Source organism: Coenobita brevimanus, chromosome 48 (genome assembly GCF_032717465.1).
Source record: "Coenobita brevimanus isolate Jiangsu-jjx chromosome 48, ASM3271746v2, whole genome shotgun sequence".
In the NCBI taxonomy this organism is placed as follows: Eukaryota; Metazoa; Arthropoda; class Malacostraca; order Decapoda; family Coenobitidae; genus Coenobita; species Coenobita brevimanus.
The window spans coordinates 2,937,503-2,955,698 of NC_137001.1; the positions used below are offsets into that span (position 1 = coordinate 2,937,503).

The following is an 18,196-nucleotide window of genomic DNA, read 5'->3' on the forward strand; positions in this document are numbered from 1 at the left end:
TTACAATGTACAATTGCTTATAATTTGCCAGATGTGGATACTGTGTGTAATTGGGTTCATATGTATCATTTACAGGTATACTCTTAAGCTTTTATGGTACTACCTGTTTAAACAAGGTCACCCAATGACTCGAACATTTAAGAAATGAACTGGTGGAGATCAAGGTCCTTATCGTAGTGAAAAAGGCAAGCAAAAAACTGGTAAAGCCAAATAATCATGTTAAATATCACCTGTAACTTATAATCCATCATGTAATAAAGTCTGGGCACAGGCAAGGGAAGAAGGAAGACAACCTCTTCGACTGCTGGTTTTATTCTCACTAACTCGTCAATAAACAGCCAACCCTTTCATCAGGTCGGTTTGATAACTGACAGATTCGAACACAGTGTTCGACACAGGATGAATTCTTTTCTAAATATACATAAAATGGGAAAAAGGGCAAATGGCATTATTACCACCAACTTAACAGACATAGCATGACAGACATAGCATGACATAGACATAGCATGACATAGACATAGCATGACATAGACATAGCATGACAGACATAGCATGACAGACATAGCATGACAGACACAGCATGACAAGACATAACACTCCCCCCTGATCTTCTAAAGATCACTATATTGGAACGGCCGTACTGGACGGCGCTCCCTAGAACCTCGACGGGGCAGTGGTCTCCCTGGACTATCTACTTCGTCTTCACTTGACGTATCACTTGACTTAGACTCATTCGAAGGACCTCTCACATCGATTAGCAAATCATCATCTGTTTCTGATTCAGGGCTTTCTTCAGCTAGTGAATCCTCTGGGGCAGTAGACAGCGATGTTGCCAGCCTTAGGTCATGCACATGACGAGGCATACCATCCACCTCGACGTTCTGGGCAGATATAACTCGCGTTACTGTGCCCTCTGTGCTTCGAGAATCGCAGCGTCTGCTGGGATGAGGGATCCATACACGATCACCGACGCTGAAGCAATGTTGTTCTTCCACCGGCTGATCTTGCAGAGTTACTCCGTCGATACCCAGCAGTCTGACCTCGTATCTAAATATCTGGTTGGCAGGGGCAGATGAGGCATCATCACCTCGTGGCATAACGTTGTAGCGGTACACTGCTTCAGCTACGGAACAGCCTTTCCGTGCCAGTATAGTTTTCACGGTTCGATGATTTCTCTCTGATATTCCATTACCAGATGGAGCGTTGGCACACCGATACCTGATGACCATACCCCAACGCCTGGCGAACTCTTTGATCGTTGAGCTATGGAAGCTGGCAGCATTGTCAGTTAATAGCTCCTTAGGTGCTCCACGTTCATAAAACACAGACTCTAGCTGTTCAACAACACTGATGACATCTTGCCGCCTGAGTCTTTTCCAGATGGCATAACGTGTTGGCCCGCAGTCGATGAGCGTCAGATAGTGCTGGTTTCTGACATGACAGACGTCCATGCTAACTCTGCTCCAGATCTCTGAAACCCCCAACTCCCCTTTCTTCCACTTCTCTGGTGCCGGATCAAAGGATTGACATTCTTGACAACTCTGAAGAACACTGCGAACCTGCTGCCTCTGAACCGTAGGATTTTTTTTTTTTTTTTTTTTTTTTTTTTTTTTATGCGAGGAAGAAGGAACCAAAGGCCATGAGCCCGCAGTAACAGTTCCCTCCAAGAGAAAAACAAAATACAATAGAGAGCCAAATTCAAGATCCGATCATTTTGAGATGCCTGGACACACTGCGTTTGAAAGACTGGAGATCATAGGCAGGAGGAAATACAGACAGAGGGAGACAGTTCCAGAGCTGACCTGTTGCATGAATGAAAGACTGGGAGTAACGGTTAACTCTTGCATTAGAGAGTTGGACAGAAAAGGGATGAGAGTTTGCTGCCAGACGGGTGCTACGCGCCCGTCGTAGAGGTGGAGGAATGCAAGCAGACAGTTCAGAGGAGCAGTGACCATTAAAGTAGCGATAGAAAAGAGATAAAGATGCAACAGTGCGGCGAAGAGACAGAGGTTGAAGGGAGTCAGTAAGAGGAGGAGAGTTAATGAGACGAAAAGCCTTTGACTCCACCCTATTGAGAAGAGCTGTATGAGGGAGCCTCCCCACACATGAGAGTTGTACTCCACACAGGGGCGGATAAAACCCCTGTATAGAGTCAACAATTGTGCAGGGGTAAAGAAAGAGCGGAGTCGGCTTAGCACACCCAATCTCTTGGAAGCAGATTTTACAAGAGATGTAATATGATCTTTCCAAGATAAGTCCCGAGTAAATGAAACCCCAAGCATGTTCAAGGATGATGCAGGATTAAGCTGAATATTATTAAACATTAGTGGGTATACCTGTGGAAGATTTTGTCGGGTTGATAGGTGTAAGAACTGAGTCTTAGAAGCATTAAAGACAACCATATTATTTTTACCCCAGTCAGAGATATGAGCCAAGTCAGACATTAGGTGTGCCATAGCCTCATCCCTTGTTTCTTGAAGTAACTGTTGAGATGGGCGTTGCGGGAACCGAATGGAAAGGTGAAGGGTGGAGTCATCAGCGTATGAGTGGATAGGGTTAGATGTACAGCTTAGAAGATCATTGATGAATAAAAGGAAGAGAGTTGGTGATAGGACAGAGCCCTTAGGAACACCACTGTTGATAGATCTAGGAGAAGAACGATGGCCGTCTACGACAGCAGCTATAGAACGACCAGAAAGGAAGCTAGCGATGAAGGTACAGATAGAAGGATAGAAACCGTAGGAGGGCAGTTTGGAAATTAAAGATTTATGCCAGACTCGATCGAAAGCCTTTGAGATGTCAAGTGCAATGGCAAAGCTTTCGCCAAAGTCCCGAAAGGAGGATGACCAGGAGTCTGAAAGGTAGGTGAGAAGATCGCCAGTGGAGCGTCCCTGACGGAACCCATACTGACGATCGGAAAGAAGGTTGTGATAGGAAAGATGCCTTAAAATTTTTTTATTAAGAATTGACTCGAAAACTTTTGAAATACAGGACGTTAAAGCAATTGGACGATAGTTGGAGGGTTGGGAGTGGTCACCCTTCTTTGGGACTGGCTGAATGAGAGCAAACTTCCAGCAAGAAGGAAAGGTACAAGTTGACAGACAAAGGCGAAATAGTTTGCCTAGGCAGGGTGTAAGCACAGAAGCACAGTTTTTGAGAACAACAGGAGGGACCCCATCAGGCCCATATGCCTTGTTAGTACTGAGGCCAGTAATGGCAGAAAATACATCAACTGAAGAAATTTTAATGTCAGCCATGAGGAAGTCAGAGGGGGGAAGTGATGGAGGAACAGCACCGGAATCGTCTAAGGTGGAATTGGAGGAGAAAGTCTGTGCGAAGAGATCTGCTTTATCAGTAGAAGAAATAGCTACAGAACCATCAGAGTAGAAAAGAGGAGGGAAGGATGATGAGGTAAAGTTGTTAGAAAGATTTTTGGCAAGGTGCCAGAAGGAGCGGGAAGAATTCGAGTTGGAGAGTTGAGAGCATTTAGTATGGATGAAATTATTTTTAGTAGAGCGAAGAACAGACTTAGCACGATTCCGGGCAGAAACGTAAAGATTATGTGACTCAGGGGTGGGTTGGCTCCGGTACCTTTTGTAGGCCTTCTCCTTGTTGCGGACAGCATTAGAACAAGCGTGATTAAACCAAGGCTTTCTTGCGTTAGTCAAAGGATATGAGAAAGGAATGTATGCTTCCATGCCCGAGAGAATAACCTCCGTGATGCGCAAGGCACACTCAGATGGCTCACGGCCATGGAAGCAATAATCATTCCAGGGAAAATCAAAGAAGTACTGCCTGAGGGCCTCCCAGTCCGCAGCTCCAAAATGCCAGAGACGACGTTTCCCTGGAGGGTCCGCAGGCCGTACCGGAGCGATAGGACAGGTTAAGGTAATAAGGTTGTGATCGGAGGAGCCCAACGGAGAGAAAAGATTAACAGAGTAAGCAGAAGGATTAGTTGTGAGGAAGAGGTCAAGTATGTTGGAGCTCTCTCCAAGGCAGTCAGGGATACGGGTAGGGTGCTGTACAAGCTGCTCTAGGTCATTAAGGATAGAAAAGATGTAGGCTTGTTCACCAGGTGGATCCGTGAAAGGAGAGGAGAGCCAAAGGTGGTGGTGAACATTGAAATCTCCAAGAATGGAGATTTCAGAGAAAGGAGAAATGGACAGAATGTGTTCCATCGTAGAAGTAAGATAGTCGAAGAATTTTTGATAGTCAGTAGAATTAGGGGATAAGTAAACAGCACAGATATATTTAGTCAGAGAATGACAGGAAAGCCGAAGCCAGAGAGTGGAGAATTCAGAAGAATCAAGTTCAGGAACACGAGAGCAAGATAAGTCGTTGCGTATGTATACACAACAGCCACCTTTGGCTTTGAAATGAGTATAGAGAAAGTAGGAGGATACAGAAAAGGGTTTGCTGTCAGTTGCCTCAGACAGCTGAGTCTCCGTTAGAAAAAGAAGGTGAGGTTTAGAGGAGGAGAGGTGGTGCTCAACAGAGCGAAAGTTAGATGAAAGGCCGCGAATGTTGCAGAAATGAAGAAGAAGAGAGTCAGACAGTGGTTCCAGGCACCTCGAGTCGTCACCGGGAGAGGGGCAGATGGCGGGGGCATTTATGGTCCCCCCCCCTGGGGACTCCGAGGCTAGGTGAATTGACGCCATTTTGGTAAATTTTGAATAGGAAGTGTAGTGTGTACTGTGCATGTAGTTTGGTGAAGATAGATAGAGATATTTGTACTGGAGAGCATGCTGGCCTACTCTCTGTGTAACTGAGACACTGAAAAAGTTCAGCAAAGGGGGATGGTCAGGAACTAGTCCTGAGGGCTGATGAAACGGGAGCTCCAGCACTCCCTGTCATCAGCTTTCCATCCACCTCGGGAGTACTGCCCTGCTCGACTGGTGCTACAGTCTACTTCTGCAGAAGTACAGTGTACGCTTGATGCCGGGATGCCCGCTGGTTTCATGAATGTTAACGATGTCCCTGTCTGAAACACTGGCAACAGCTGCACAGCTTGTCTGCCCGTTTGTTAGTGTCATCCACCTCTTCGGTACTCGTGTTAGCGCATCTGCTTTGTTTTCAGTAGAAGACACAAACTTTACTTCTAGACACAGATTATACTCGATGATGATAGATTTAAAAGTCTCTAGGCACCTACGGATCAACATTTCACTGGAAGCTCTAGTCTTCAAACGAGATTTTCCTGAGAGAGCATCCGCGATCCAGTGGAACACAGTTCTTGAGTCAGTCATAAGAGTCAGCTGTTTCATCTTCCAGGAGATTGCAAGATTTATCCCCTTAATAACAGCGTCCAGCTCCGCAAGATTAATGTGAGAGCACTCATCCCGTCGTAACCAACACGAGTCTTCAATAACTTCACCTTTCACCTCCAACACAGCTCCCAATGCGAGGGAACTTGCATCTACCCATAGTATAGCTTCGTCTCCTGCCACATCCCATCGTCCTCGGGCCGGGTCTGAGTTCTTCACCCGCTCCAACGTGTCCGCAAGCATCGAGTGCAAACTGAGGTCATTAATCTCGTCGTTCCACGTAGTCGTGACCTCATTGGCCCGTCTTTTAATGTACGACGCCGCCACTCGCAACCAGCCACAAACAGGAAGGTGACTCGTTAGCTGCCCGCAGAGTGAAAACACTGTCCGCCTAGTCAGCTTTTCAGGTAGCTTGCCAACGCCGTTATCACGCTTCCAGACGAGACGATCGTGCTCCCCCCAGACTCTAATGCCCAGCACACGAGTTCCTTCAGACACAATCTCGGGAGGTTTGCAGAGCAGGCCGTGACGACTAAGGTGACATTCCACTTCTGCTGCACTTGCCACACTTTCGTCCACCAGAATATCGTCCAGGTATGGTGAAGTGGCGCGGTTTATCTTCTCGTCCATGCTCAACACACGACTCAGGACCTCCTTCAATACTAGTGGTGCGATGTTCAGTCCAAAGCCCAGTCTAGTCAAACAGTAACGTCTCCCACGGAACACCACTGTCTGGGACGACCATAGCGATCTGTGAACGTGTATCTGTAGGTAAGCCTTGCGCAAGTCAATGAGAGCGACCCTCTGTCCACGCCTGCGCCACTCCCGTATCTTCTCAGTGCAGACGTCCGCTTCAGCTGTGTGCAAATTAAGATGGGCATTCAACTCACGAAAATCAAGGACAGGGCGTACTTTTTCTTGTTTTGCTGCACGACAGCCATCAGAGGGATAGTTCCTTTCACAGGGCCATGTATACTCTCGTTGTATGGAACCAGCCATCCGTCCTTAATCCATTCACACAGTTCATTTTCATATTCTTTTCGAGCTTCATTCGGCACCCTGTATTCAGAGACAGTATTCAGTAGTCGTGGAGGCTCTGAGTTATCACGCCAGTTCCACAACACTGTCCACTTTTTAGCTGCACTGTCATATGTTACTTCAAAATCCCTCTCGACAATATTTCGTTGTATGGTAGGTACTGTCACGGCTGAAGCCTGCACTTCCTCAATACCAAATCGCACTTTGTCCGGTGAATGCACTGTCACTCCCTGAAGGGCTTCAACACCGTTCATGCCCAGAATAAAGTCAAAATTAAGCGGCTTGGAAGGCACTACAATCACATTCACAGACACGGACACTCCTGACAGTAGCTGGACTGTTACCACACCTGTTCCCATACACATATAAAGCTCACCGCTTACTGTCCTCACACTGATATTTCCTTTGGTCCAGCGAGAGCACATGGAAACGTGTGCAATACTCTGAGTACAGCAGGTGTCTACCAGGGCATCACAGTTCTTTCCATCAACAACCAAGCGAGTCACTGGTAAAGCGCCTCTCACTGATGGTCTGGAGAGGAGGCTGGCGCTGGTCCCACCTCTCCTGATCCATTTCCCGAAGGGCATGAGGTAGCGATGTGGCCTCGTCCCCTGCATCTGAAGCAGCACACATTACCTCGCCCACCTCTACCTCTGCGCACACTGCATCCAGCCTGGCAGTCACGAGCGTAGTGGTTCGGCAGGTTACAGGAATGGCAGCGCACACCACCAACACCAACTAATGCAGGAGCCACTGTGTGCTGTCTGGAGCCGGCTGGTTGTGCTGATGCCCCATCATCGAGGTAATTATCCGCTAGAACAGCTCGAGCACGGTTCAGAAGTTGGTTAATATCCATAGTTTCCATGCGTGAACCAGCTCTCAGAATGTGGCGAACAGCTTCTGGAAGACCAGCTAAAAAAGCACAACATACACCGGCGTCGGTCATTCCTCCAAATCGTGTAGCCAGGTGGCGCAGGTCAGCCAAGTACACGTCAACAGACTCGCCATCACGCAGCCTACGGTCCACAAACTGCTCATAGGCAACAAACTTGTCTGCAGCAAATGCCGAGGTGAGTGCATCCTTTATGGTGTCGAAGTTCCCCTTGTCTACGCTGCTGAGCTGCTGATAAACAGAGAAAGCCCCGCCTGTGAGTCGCAGTGGCACAATGGTGTGTAGATCAGAGATCCCTCGTAGCCGACAAACCAGCTCCAGCTTTTCGATCCACTCTACCACCGAGTGCGAAGTACCGTCAAATTCCGGGATCAGACGAAGTTCCGTCGTAAGGCTGTCTCCTCGGGCTGAGGTTGATGATGCCGGTTTGCCACTATCACTTCCGTCCATCATAAGTTGCGAGAGAATGCCTAGATAGCTTGTAATAAAGTCTGGGCACAGGCAAGGGAAGGAGGAAGACAACCTCTTCGACTGCTGGTTTTATTCTCACTAACTCGTCAATAAACAGCCAACCCTTTCATCAGGTCGGTTTGATAACTGACAGATTCGAACACAGTGTTCGACACAGGATGAATTCTTTTCTAAATATACATAAAATGGGAAAAAGGGCAAATGGCATTATTACCACCAACTTAACAGACATAGCATGACAGACATAGCATGACATAGACATAGCATGACATAGACATAGCATGACAGACATAGCATGACAGACACAGCATGACAAGACATAACACATCAGTCTTCCAAAAATGAAATTATTAGTCAAGAAATGATTGTTCCATGTACAATACTAAGGTTTGTTGTTAGATTTATCTTATCTACATGTGTTCTAATATGTTTTATTTAAACCAAGGAAAAAAATAAAATTGCTGTTGTGTTCATATCTTATTATAGTCATTAGCTTATTTTGTCAGGGAGTGGCATGATTTTTGTACTGGAAGAATATTTTTTAAAAGCCCCAGAGCATCCGAAATGGCCCCACATACGTCTGAGACTAAACTGGGAACCCAGGGTAGTCATATGCATTCATTTTTTATTTATGTACGAATTTATACAGTGTGTCCGAATTAACCAAAGCATGAGTACAAATTCGGACACCAATTACTATATTTGCTATAATTATATATGAAACATTTTAAATTTTTACTGCAATGATTCGATATCCTGGTGGACCAGCTCAACATACAGTACTTAAGATCTTGGACTGAATTAAAAACTAGATTACATGGAACAAAAAAATGAAAAAATCGTCCGAATTCACCCCAGTTTACGGTATGTGTACCATTATTCAAAACTGACTTTTGTTATCGTGCAGATAACACAAGAAGATGGCTGGCAATCTATTCAGCAGGCAGATGTACACATGTAACATTTGCCGGTCAGTCTTCGAACATAGAAACTTCACAAATGGCGTCCCTCAAGGATCTGTTTTGTCCCCTACTCTCGTTAACCTATACATGCATGACATACCCACATCCCACACACCACAGATACACCTAGCTTCCTATGTGTATGACATAACACCTACGTGTACACACCAAAACGCAAACACAGCTGCACACATCCTCCAACCTTACCTCAACACACTACACGAATGGTTCACAAACAGACTTAAAATAGTCCCAGCCAAATCTAATGACCCTTTTCACAAACTGGACAGCAGAACACAGTCACATTCCACACCTCATCATAAACAACACTCCCCTACCACACACACACACACACACACACACACACACACACACACACAATCCTTGGTGTAACATACAATACATCAATGTCATTTAAACAACACATCACAAACATTAAAGATAAATTAACACAAGACTCAGTCACTTGCCCACACAGCGTTTGGACACAACAAAGAAACCACCACCACAGTATACCAACAATACATACATTCAGTGATGAATTATGCAACCCTTGCTTGGGCTTCCAACCTCACTAAAACACACTACAAAACTCTACAGACCATACAGAACAAGCCCTGAAAATAATCACAGGCTGCACAGCCACAGACCACCTACACCAAAAACCGAAGTCCTCAAAGTCAAGGGTCATCTAGACATGAGAGACACCCAAATTCTCGCCGCAGCCACCACAAACCCACATCATCCACTACACTACATGGCAGCACATTCACACATACCAAGGAATATCAAAACACCCAACACACGATATCATACTGGTACACAAATACAGGCATTCCCTGGTTTAAGAGTCTAATTGGTTAGTTAAACTCCATCATTAGGTGGGGTATTGTATATCAGGGTACTTTTAACATATATTTTATTGTGGACTGTTTACCAGCCCTGGGTTTCCCCCCAAACCAAGTCCAAAACCCACCCAGATGAGCCCCAAAAGAAGGTTTAAAGCTAATCTAAATGGCCTAACAGCTGTCAAGAAAGCTAACCTAAGCTTAACACCTTTAAAGAACTCAATAAAACCAACAAATAAGATCTGAATATCATCAGATATAAGTCTGGAGAAAATCAGGCTTAGTAAACTGTACCCCAAAATGACAATGTTCACCCCACCTATGGCTAAAACACATTAATCAGAGTCTAAAAACAGTTTATAAATCAACCTAAACACACAATTTTAGTCTAAAATATCAAAATCGGTAAGAAAAATCAAAACCCATCATTTAACCGAGGTTTAGCCATTGTTAGGCGGGGTATGGTGCAGTTTCTAGTGCAATTTCTACCCCCATCATTAAGCCTGGGTATCGCATCTGAGGGTATCGTATATCGAGGTATTACTGTACTGTCATCTCTTCCCCGTACCTGCCTCAGACCAGCTTGCAGAAGCATATCCATACTCAAATCACTCACCGCTTCATTCAGTCACTCAAAGACAATACACAGCTGCATGCACAGCCTCTCGATATCCACCATTGTGAATCCTATCTCCCTCGTGAAGACAGAGTCCACCTGGCCAGGCTGAGATGTGGGCATCATCCAGCCCTCTAAGTTATCAGAAGAGGCTGGATGACCCCGTCGCTGATGTCTGTCCAGGATGCAACACAGCACCCCATACTATTAGGCACATTATGGAAGACTGCATTGCACACACTGACCTACGCCAAGAACACAACATCGCTCCTTGAGAACTCTGTGGGAAAGCCCGGTCTCGGCCATGGCCTTCCTTAGGGACTCATGGCTGTTTGGCCAGACTGCCTAGGGAACAACTACTACTGCTACTACACCATCTTGTGGTGTGCTGAAGACAGATGGACACCATCTTGGCATGCTGTTTTTGGCACTAAATTATGCTTATCTTTGCTGATTTATCCAGAGCTACTCTAAATTTTCATAACAACCCAACCCACTGTATTTCCTGCCATGTATAAAGGACAATCCCCCCCCCCAAAAAAAAAAAAAAAAAAAAAAAGCAAAACACACACACACACAAAGTCCTGGAGTGGGACAGGGCTACAGGTTGAGGTGGCTGGCATGAAGGCCACCAACAGAAGCAAATCACTCAATGGCATTACTAATTATTACCAAAAATAGAGACTTAGATGAGCTTGTATTATGATAAATACACGGTAAGGTAAGCATTCTGTGGGTTAGATTCCACACACATCATGGATCAAGGTACTGCATCATGCCAGGCCCAGTGTAAATCATAAACAAAAAACAGCTGATTCCATTGAATGTAAGACAGAGGTGAAAGACTTGTAGTTCTTGTATTTCCACCTTAAATAAATGCTTTAATGCCAAATTATTATCTATCTATCTCTCTATTGCCAGATGCCACAATCCCGTAAGGGGTGGCCATTTGTCATTGAGTTAGTTGTTTTACGGGGAGGGGCACCCTCCACCAACCCACTTGCTGACACGTGGGGAGCACATATGATTTGGTTATATGGTTACCACCCAGCATTGTAAATGGTTTCTTGGCTTACAGGAAACCATTTGGCATGTCACTCAATGTAAAGACACCTGTAAAGGAAAGAATAGCAATAAGAATTAACAGGAAAGATAGGAGTAATAGGAAAAGAGGAGGGCAGGCACAGAAAAAGAATGATGTAGGCTAAGGAAGAAGTAGGCAGCACTACATCAAGTAAATAGATGATGGTTGCCACCACTTCCAAACCTAATTTATGATATTTCAGTTTGGATAAGTTACCATAGGTTAGATTGGGCTAGTTTATGGTTAAATAAAGTTAGTTTGGACTGTGTTAGGTTAGGTTAGGGTTGGCTTGCATAAGTTAGGTTACCAGTAGGTTTTTTTGGTTGGGCTTGTTTATATTGTTGGGTTAGACAATTAAAGTGAGGTAAGACGTGTGTTTGAATAGGTACTGTAAGGTTTGGCTTGTAATAATAAGTACTGAACAAGGCTCATATTGTCCTATCTTCAGTTATTTTGGATATACAGTAATCCTTCTAATATCCGAACGCCCAATATCCGAACATCCCCACTAACCGGACATAATCGTCCTGGGATCCAATATTCCCAAAATGGTCTGAAAACTGCAAAAAAATCGAAAAAAACAAAAAAATCCCGCCCATAATTTGAACTTGGCGGGCGGGGCACGGAACAGCTTTGTTTTGGCGCGTCATTCCTCCAACGTCCGCTAGAGCGCCCCTGCATCCTCCCCACTTTCCGCCTGTCTCTCATCGCGAGTGAACGCTTGTCGTCATGGCTGCCCACGTGCTCGCTTTTGTGGTGGCGCCTTACCTGCTGCAGGCACTCCTGCTGCTCTCGTACCTCTCCTTCGTGTGTGTGATGATGGCCTCGCCGCCTGAGAAGAGGAAGAGAATGGTGTTAACTCTGGAGAGGAAGCAGGAGATATTGGAGAAAGTAGATGCGGGGTGGTCTTCTTCACGCATCCTCCACGAGTTTAACCTGGCCCAATCTACTTGGATATTAAGAGATCCTGAGACAAACTCATGCAGTACACGGCTGACTTCTCGTCGAGAAGCAAACTCAACGTGGTGAGGAAGGTGATGTTTACTCCCAAGTTTGCTGAAGTTGACCGTTCCACGTTGATTTGGTATCGACAGCAATGTGCTGCTGGTGTGATGGTACGTGGTACGGAACTGAAGGCTGCTACTGAGAAGTTCGCCAGGCTTCACGACGCCCTAGACTTCAAGGCATCCGAGGGTTGGCTCTTCGCATTTAAGGTACGGCATGGCCTTACCAACCGTAAGGCTCATGGTGAAGCTTTAGACGCTAACGAGGATGGAGTTGACAAGTTTTGGCACAAGGTGAAGGGCTTGATCGACAGGGAGGGCCTCACTCTCGGTCAAGTCTACAACGCTGACGAAACTGGTTTATTCTATCGCTCTTTGCCAACGAACACTCTAGCCGAGGAGACAGAGAAGCGTGTACCTGGTCGCAAGCTCTCCAAGCAGCGGATATCTGCTTTGTGTTGTGCCAATGCTAACGGTATGCACCGGCTTAAGCCCGTTATTGTTGGCTGCACAAAGCAGCCTCAGTGTCTTTGTGGGGTGATGGATGTCCTTCCTGTCATCTGGTACCATTCTTTGAAGGCATGGTTCACAGCCCAGATCTTCAAAGACTGGTTCCACCGCCATTTCGTCAAGGAGGTCATACATTACCAGATGGAGAAACTGGGAATCCCATGCGACCAGGTAAAGGCGCTCCTTCTCCTCGACAATGCACCTGCCCACCCGTGCGACAAGGACTTGGTGGCTGAGAATGGCCGCATTAGGTGCATGTTTCTGCCACCTAATACGACTGCTCTCATCCAACAATGGACCAAGGAGCGATCGTGGCAACGAAGAGGCTGTACCGAAGGAAGTTCCCGGACGAGGTAATGGTTGTTCTCGAGGACGAGGACGAGCGCAGGGAGGGACGGGACACGCAAGGCCAGCGGACTTTGAAAAACCTTTGCAGTTACAACATCAAGTCTGCAATCTACAACTGGGCCAGTGCATGGAAGGAAATCCCTGTCAAGACTTTAGAAAATGGTTGGTCTCACCTGCTTCTTGGAACGGATGTGGAGTACGATTTCCTAGGTTTTGACGTGGATGACTTCCATGCACGTCTACGTACGCATGGCGACGATGTTGATGTGGACGACGTACGTGAGTGGTTGGATGACGACAAGGGCGATCCCGGGTATCAGACCCTGTCTGATATCGAGATCGCATCTTCAGTTGCAGGTGTCAGTACCCAGCTTGAAGATTCCGACGAGGACGACGACGATGATGCAGACTCCTCTCAGCATGACACAACTCCAGCCATCCTCAAGCTGAGCACACTCCGGGAACACCTAGAGTTCGTTCTGGACTACCTGGAACACCTGGACTGCGACAGGGAGATGTGGCCCTTGGAACTTGTGGAGGAAGTGCATGCTTTCAGGCAGTGCATCATTAATAATCAGAATCGTCATTCCTTGCGTCAATCAACGATTGACAGTTTTTTCAGGCCCGTGACCCCCGCTGTGCCCAGCCCTGGCTCCACTCCATTGCCTCCCCAAGACAGGCCCTCATGCTCCGAGCCACAGCCCAGCATATAAGCCACGGTGGAGTCACCACTCGACGTGAGTTGGCGTCTGTCTTCAGAGTTGTCTGCAGTGGGTACGCCATCACCACGACCCAGCGACGCACCCCTAGGTCACCTGCCAGCGATACTCTCGGACTCTGACAGTGAATAGACGCCAAGAACTTCTCCACTAGACCACACAGGAATTTACAGTGTTGTGCAGTGAAAAAAACAGTGCATTGTGTTAAGGATTTACAGTTGTAAGTGAAAAGACAAACAATTTTTGGACTGAATTTAACGTAAATAAACTTGTCTGTTTTTGCTTTAGAAAATGGTTATAAGAGTGGAAAGACTTAAAGTGCAAAGTGCAACACTTATTAATTTACAATGGAGCATAAGTTAGACAAGAGTGCACACTGTGAAGAGAATGGACTTCTGAGTGCGAATGACAGTTCAGTGCAAGACTTCATGAACAGTGTACTGCAAGTGCTTCAGGAAATCCTTCTTACTGTCAGAGTCTGAGAGGAGGCGGTTATTCATCGAGATGGCCATGGACTTGCTGTAAGTAGGCAGAATGTTTCATACTGTACTCTACTGTATTTTTCATACAATACTTACCTCAAACACCTCATTTCACTCTTTTATGTCCCTTATTGGTGTGAATATGCTGTGTCTTAGGTGCTATGCATGTGCAGTAGGGAGGTGTTTTTCTGAGTTACCATAGGCTAGGTTAGGGTCCATAACTACCAGTCCTGGAGCCAGGGACTTGTAACGTACCCAGAATGTTGAATATTGTATAAACCTACCTCAATAACCTTGTTTTATGCTTCTTTTGCATTTATTTCAGTCTTTTATGTCCCTTATTGGTGTGATTTGGGTCTTTAATAGGTGCTATGCTTGTCCAGAGGGAGTTGTATAGGTCTTTTTATTAGTTAGGGTCCATAAGCACAAGTCCAGAAGCTGGGGCCCAATATCCGGACAGGACCACTATCCAGATCTGCCTATAGCTCTATTACGTCGGATATTGGAGGGATTACTGTGTAAGGACGAGTTTATTCGGCTTCTGGAAAAATATACTGAACTGGAGGGGTTATATACAAGGTGTTATCCAATATTTTCTGGACTAATGCTATATAAATTTGATAACTCACCATAGCTCGTACTGGCCACCATCACCCTCAAAGTAGTTCCCTTGCGCATTGATACACTGATCCCACTACTTCCTCCATTGCTGGAACGCTCCCTGGAAGTCCTTTTCGACGATTGTCAAGCACCGCCTGCTATTCCTTCTGGATGTCCTCAGTGGTATCAAAACAATGCTCTCTCAGCCTAATTTTCATTTTTGGGAACAGAAAATGTCACAGAGGGCCTGGACAAGAAGGGTTCATCTTCTGAGGTGAGTCCAAGAATCTCATTGCACACATCAACGCATTGCAGCATGTGGTCAGTTGTCAGGAGCCTGGGGACAAATTTGGCTGTGATTTGGCTCTTGCCAATTCTTCAGTGAGAATCCTCTGACATGGCACAAAACCAATTCCTACCTCCTCACCAATATCGTGAATGTTCCGATGTCGATCTTTATGAAGGAGCTGCTAAAATTTTGCGACATTCTGAGGAGTTGTGCTGGTTGAGGACCTCCCTGTGTGGTTGTCATTGTCAACTGATGTTTGACCGGCTTTGAACCTACCTGCCACTGAATCACCTGTGTCCAACCGAAAGATTGCTCACCAAACACTTGCTGAATCATTGTCAGGGTCTCATTTGCATTTTTCTTAAGATTTGCAGAAAATTTGATGCAAATTAACACCATCGCTAACTCAAGAGTTACCATTGATCACCAGCTAGGTCAATATGGAGGTCAGGCTACTCATGCAGACGCCACAGAAATCACATATCTTTAAAAATCTCACCCGTGATAGTTATTGATATACCGTAGGTAAGCTCTTCATGATATTATTCTTTAGTAGGTATACTAATTTCCTAGATAATTTCCTAGATGCTTTAGTGTGATAAATGCAGCAAAACGTTACTATAGAAGCCATGAAAGCACACTGGGAGTGGCAGCATTCATTACTTATTTTACAAGTCTCTAGCTGCATCTTTGGTTTGAAAACCATATAATTTAGTTTTCTAAAAGAACAATGCTTCATCCCCAAAATGCTGAAGAAAATCTGCAAAGTTTTTCATATGAAAATTGTACAATGTTTAAAGCCGAAATTGTGCAGAGACGAGACTGCCGGCTGATATCTGACGATGCCGAGGGCTCCAAAGTACTGTACAAAAAGTCTAACCAACTGGGGTTTTGTGTACCCTGAACAGGGTATTCCTATTGACTTCAGGAAAAACTTCAGTCTAGGCACTGTCCATTTTTCTATGCAATGGTTTTCCATGATCTTTATACAGCAGGTCCAGCTGGGCAGTAGATACACGTGACTTTGCTATTGTTTATGATCGTAACATATGATCTTCAGCCGTGTTGTGCTACTGTTTTTTAACGAAGAATCGTTACATATTTCGTGTAACACTATTTTTGTTTTGATGAACAAATACATGAAATGAATGTAAAATAAAGCTTATGGATATTTAAGGAAGGAAAGGATAATAACCGTCCCAATACAGAGATGGTAGACTAGCCAACCAATTTTTTATTCTATTTGACTATACAGGTATTACAGCCTCTCTTCCTTGTAGCAGTGAATAAAAATAATGTTGTTATAATTTCTGCCTTCTTTTCAGTGACAAAGAGGGCACATAAAATGAACGGGGTTTAGTTGACCGACTTTGATGTCGAAAATTATATAATCTGGTGAAGAGTGGCATTTTTTCATTGGTTAGTGACATCGGGAATTCACACTTCCTTTTTCATATCTATCCTAAAAATCACCTGACGACACATGCACAAGAGCAAACAAATGAATGTCACAAATCCCCACGTCTGCCTAGCTCCTCACCGTGTGGCACACTTACTCATAATGCATGTTAGTACTGCCATCTAGAGGTGCATCATGCTACTACAATCTGTTTAGGTGTCGTGATATGGTTATAACCTCGTATGACTGAATCCAGTGCAGTTACCATTTTTAACGTCCTATAATTCTAAAGGGATTTGGTGGTGACAGAACATAGAATGTCAGTCCTATGATTCTAGAGGGTTTTGGCGGTGACAGGACGTAGACTAAGTCAGTGTAACAGCTCTAGGCTGGCATTGGAAGCATCCAGTCTACATTAGGAAACTAATATGAGAACAATCAGTAGCTACCTCTTGTTTAGTGGTGCAGAGGTGGCACTAGGGGGAGTAGACTAACTTGGCACCCATATTCACCACATAGGACTTGCCAGATGTGTGATAGTCAGTTGTTGTATTTTGTTTCTGATCAGCCCCAGACTGTCTGGCCAAGCAGACCCATCAGCTACAGGCAAGCAACATTACAGGGTTGTCCCATGTAATGACCTGATGTTCCTTTGTGGCTGACAGTGCCTGACCCAAGCAAGGTGCATGGAATAGTGTGGTTTGGTTCCTGGAAGAATGCCACATTTGCATCTTTTCACCCAGCTAATAGGGCCACCATAGCAGGCTTCATTTCATCCTGTCATTTGGTTAGCCTATATTGTTATCAACCAGAGTTGTTATGGGTTACTGGGTTATAGGAAACTATTAGGCTTGTCAATGAGCATACAGTGGATCCACCTGATATGGAAAGAAGAGTAATTAAAAGTAACAGAAAGGTAAGGGAGAGGTAAGATGAGAGAAAGGCAGACACAGAAATAAAATGAGAAGGAAGGGAAATGTTCAGTACTACCATACATCAAGTGAGTGGATGATGGTTCCCACCACCTACTACCTTCAGTCATTGTTTTAATTATGTAAAGTTGCTGTATGTATCTTTGTTTTAGGCATACTTTACATTTAAGCTTTACTGGTTTCTGTATTTCCTTAGGAAGTACACATTAATCTCTTGATGCCAGGCCAGTGACTTCTAAAAGTATTACATAATTGTGTTGATGTAACATTAATTACTTGTCCACTAGATAGTCTACTGTTCTGTATGTAATGAAGTGATCTGTGATTCAGGTGTGTGGTGAGAGAACAGCTGGACACGCACAAGGCAGTTTGTAATCAGTTCATCAGAGGAGCTGATGTGGACTCTGCAGACCCCAACTAAAAGGTAATGATTGTGCCAAGACTCAGATCTTCATGTTGATGTTTCTGGCTCTGCCTTTATAAAGTGTTTTACTTTAAATCATTGTTTTGCATGACCAATGTACAGTATTCCCAAGTTATACTGTGCATTGTGCAAATGGAATCTGCACAAAAAGAAGCTTAAGACTCCCCCTTTTATTTTATTTTGGTATTGGGGAAAAGTGAATCAGAAATTTTCCCAAAGATCCCACTCTTGGCTCTGTAAAAAGTGTATTTCCAGTACAGGAATGCTTCCAGTATACTATGGCTTACTGTCAAACTGTGCCACCATTGGTGTTA

At 45.0% G+C, this 18,196-nt stretch overlaps 1 protein-coding gene across 1 annotated transcript; it reads right to left on the reverse strand.

The window, feature by feature from the left end:
• Positions 1-611: 611 nt before the first annotated feature.
• LOC145399216 (uncharacterized) lies at positions 612-7,644 on the reverse strand. The gene is given in 4 exon segments (XM_080271906.1): positions 612-1,587; positions 4,909-6,175; positions 6,178-6,651; positions 6,954-7,644. Coding segments are annotated over 4 exon segments (3,408 nt in total).
• Positions 7,645-18,196: the final 10,552 nt, after the last annotated feature.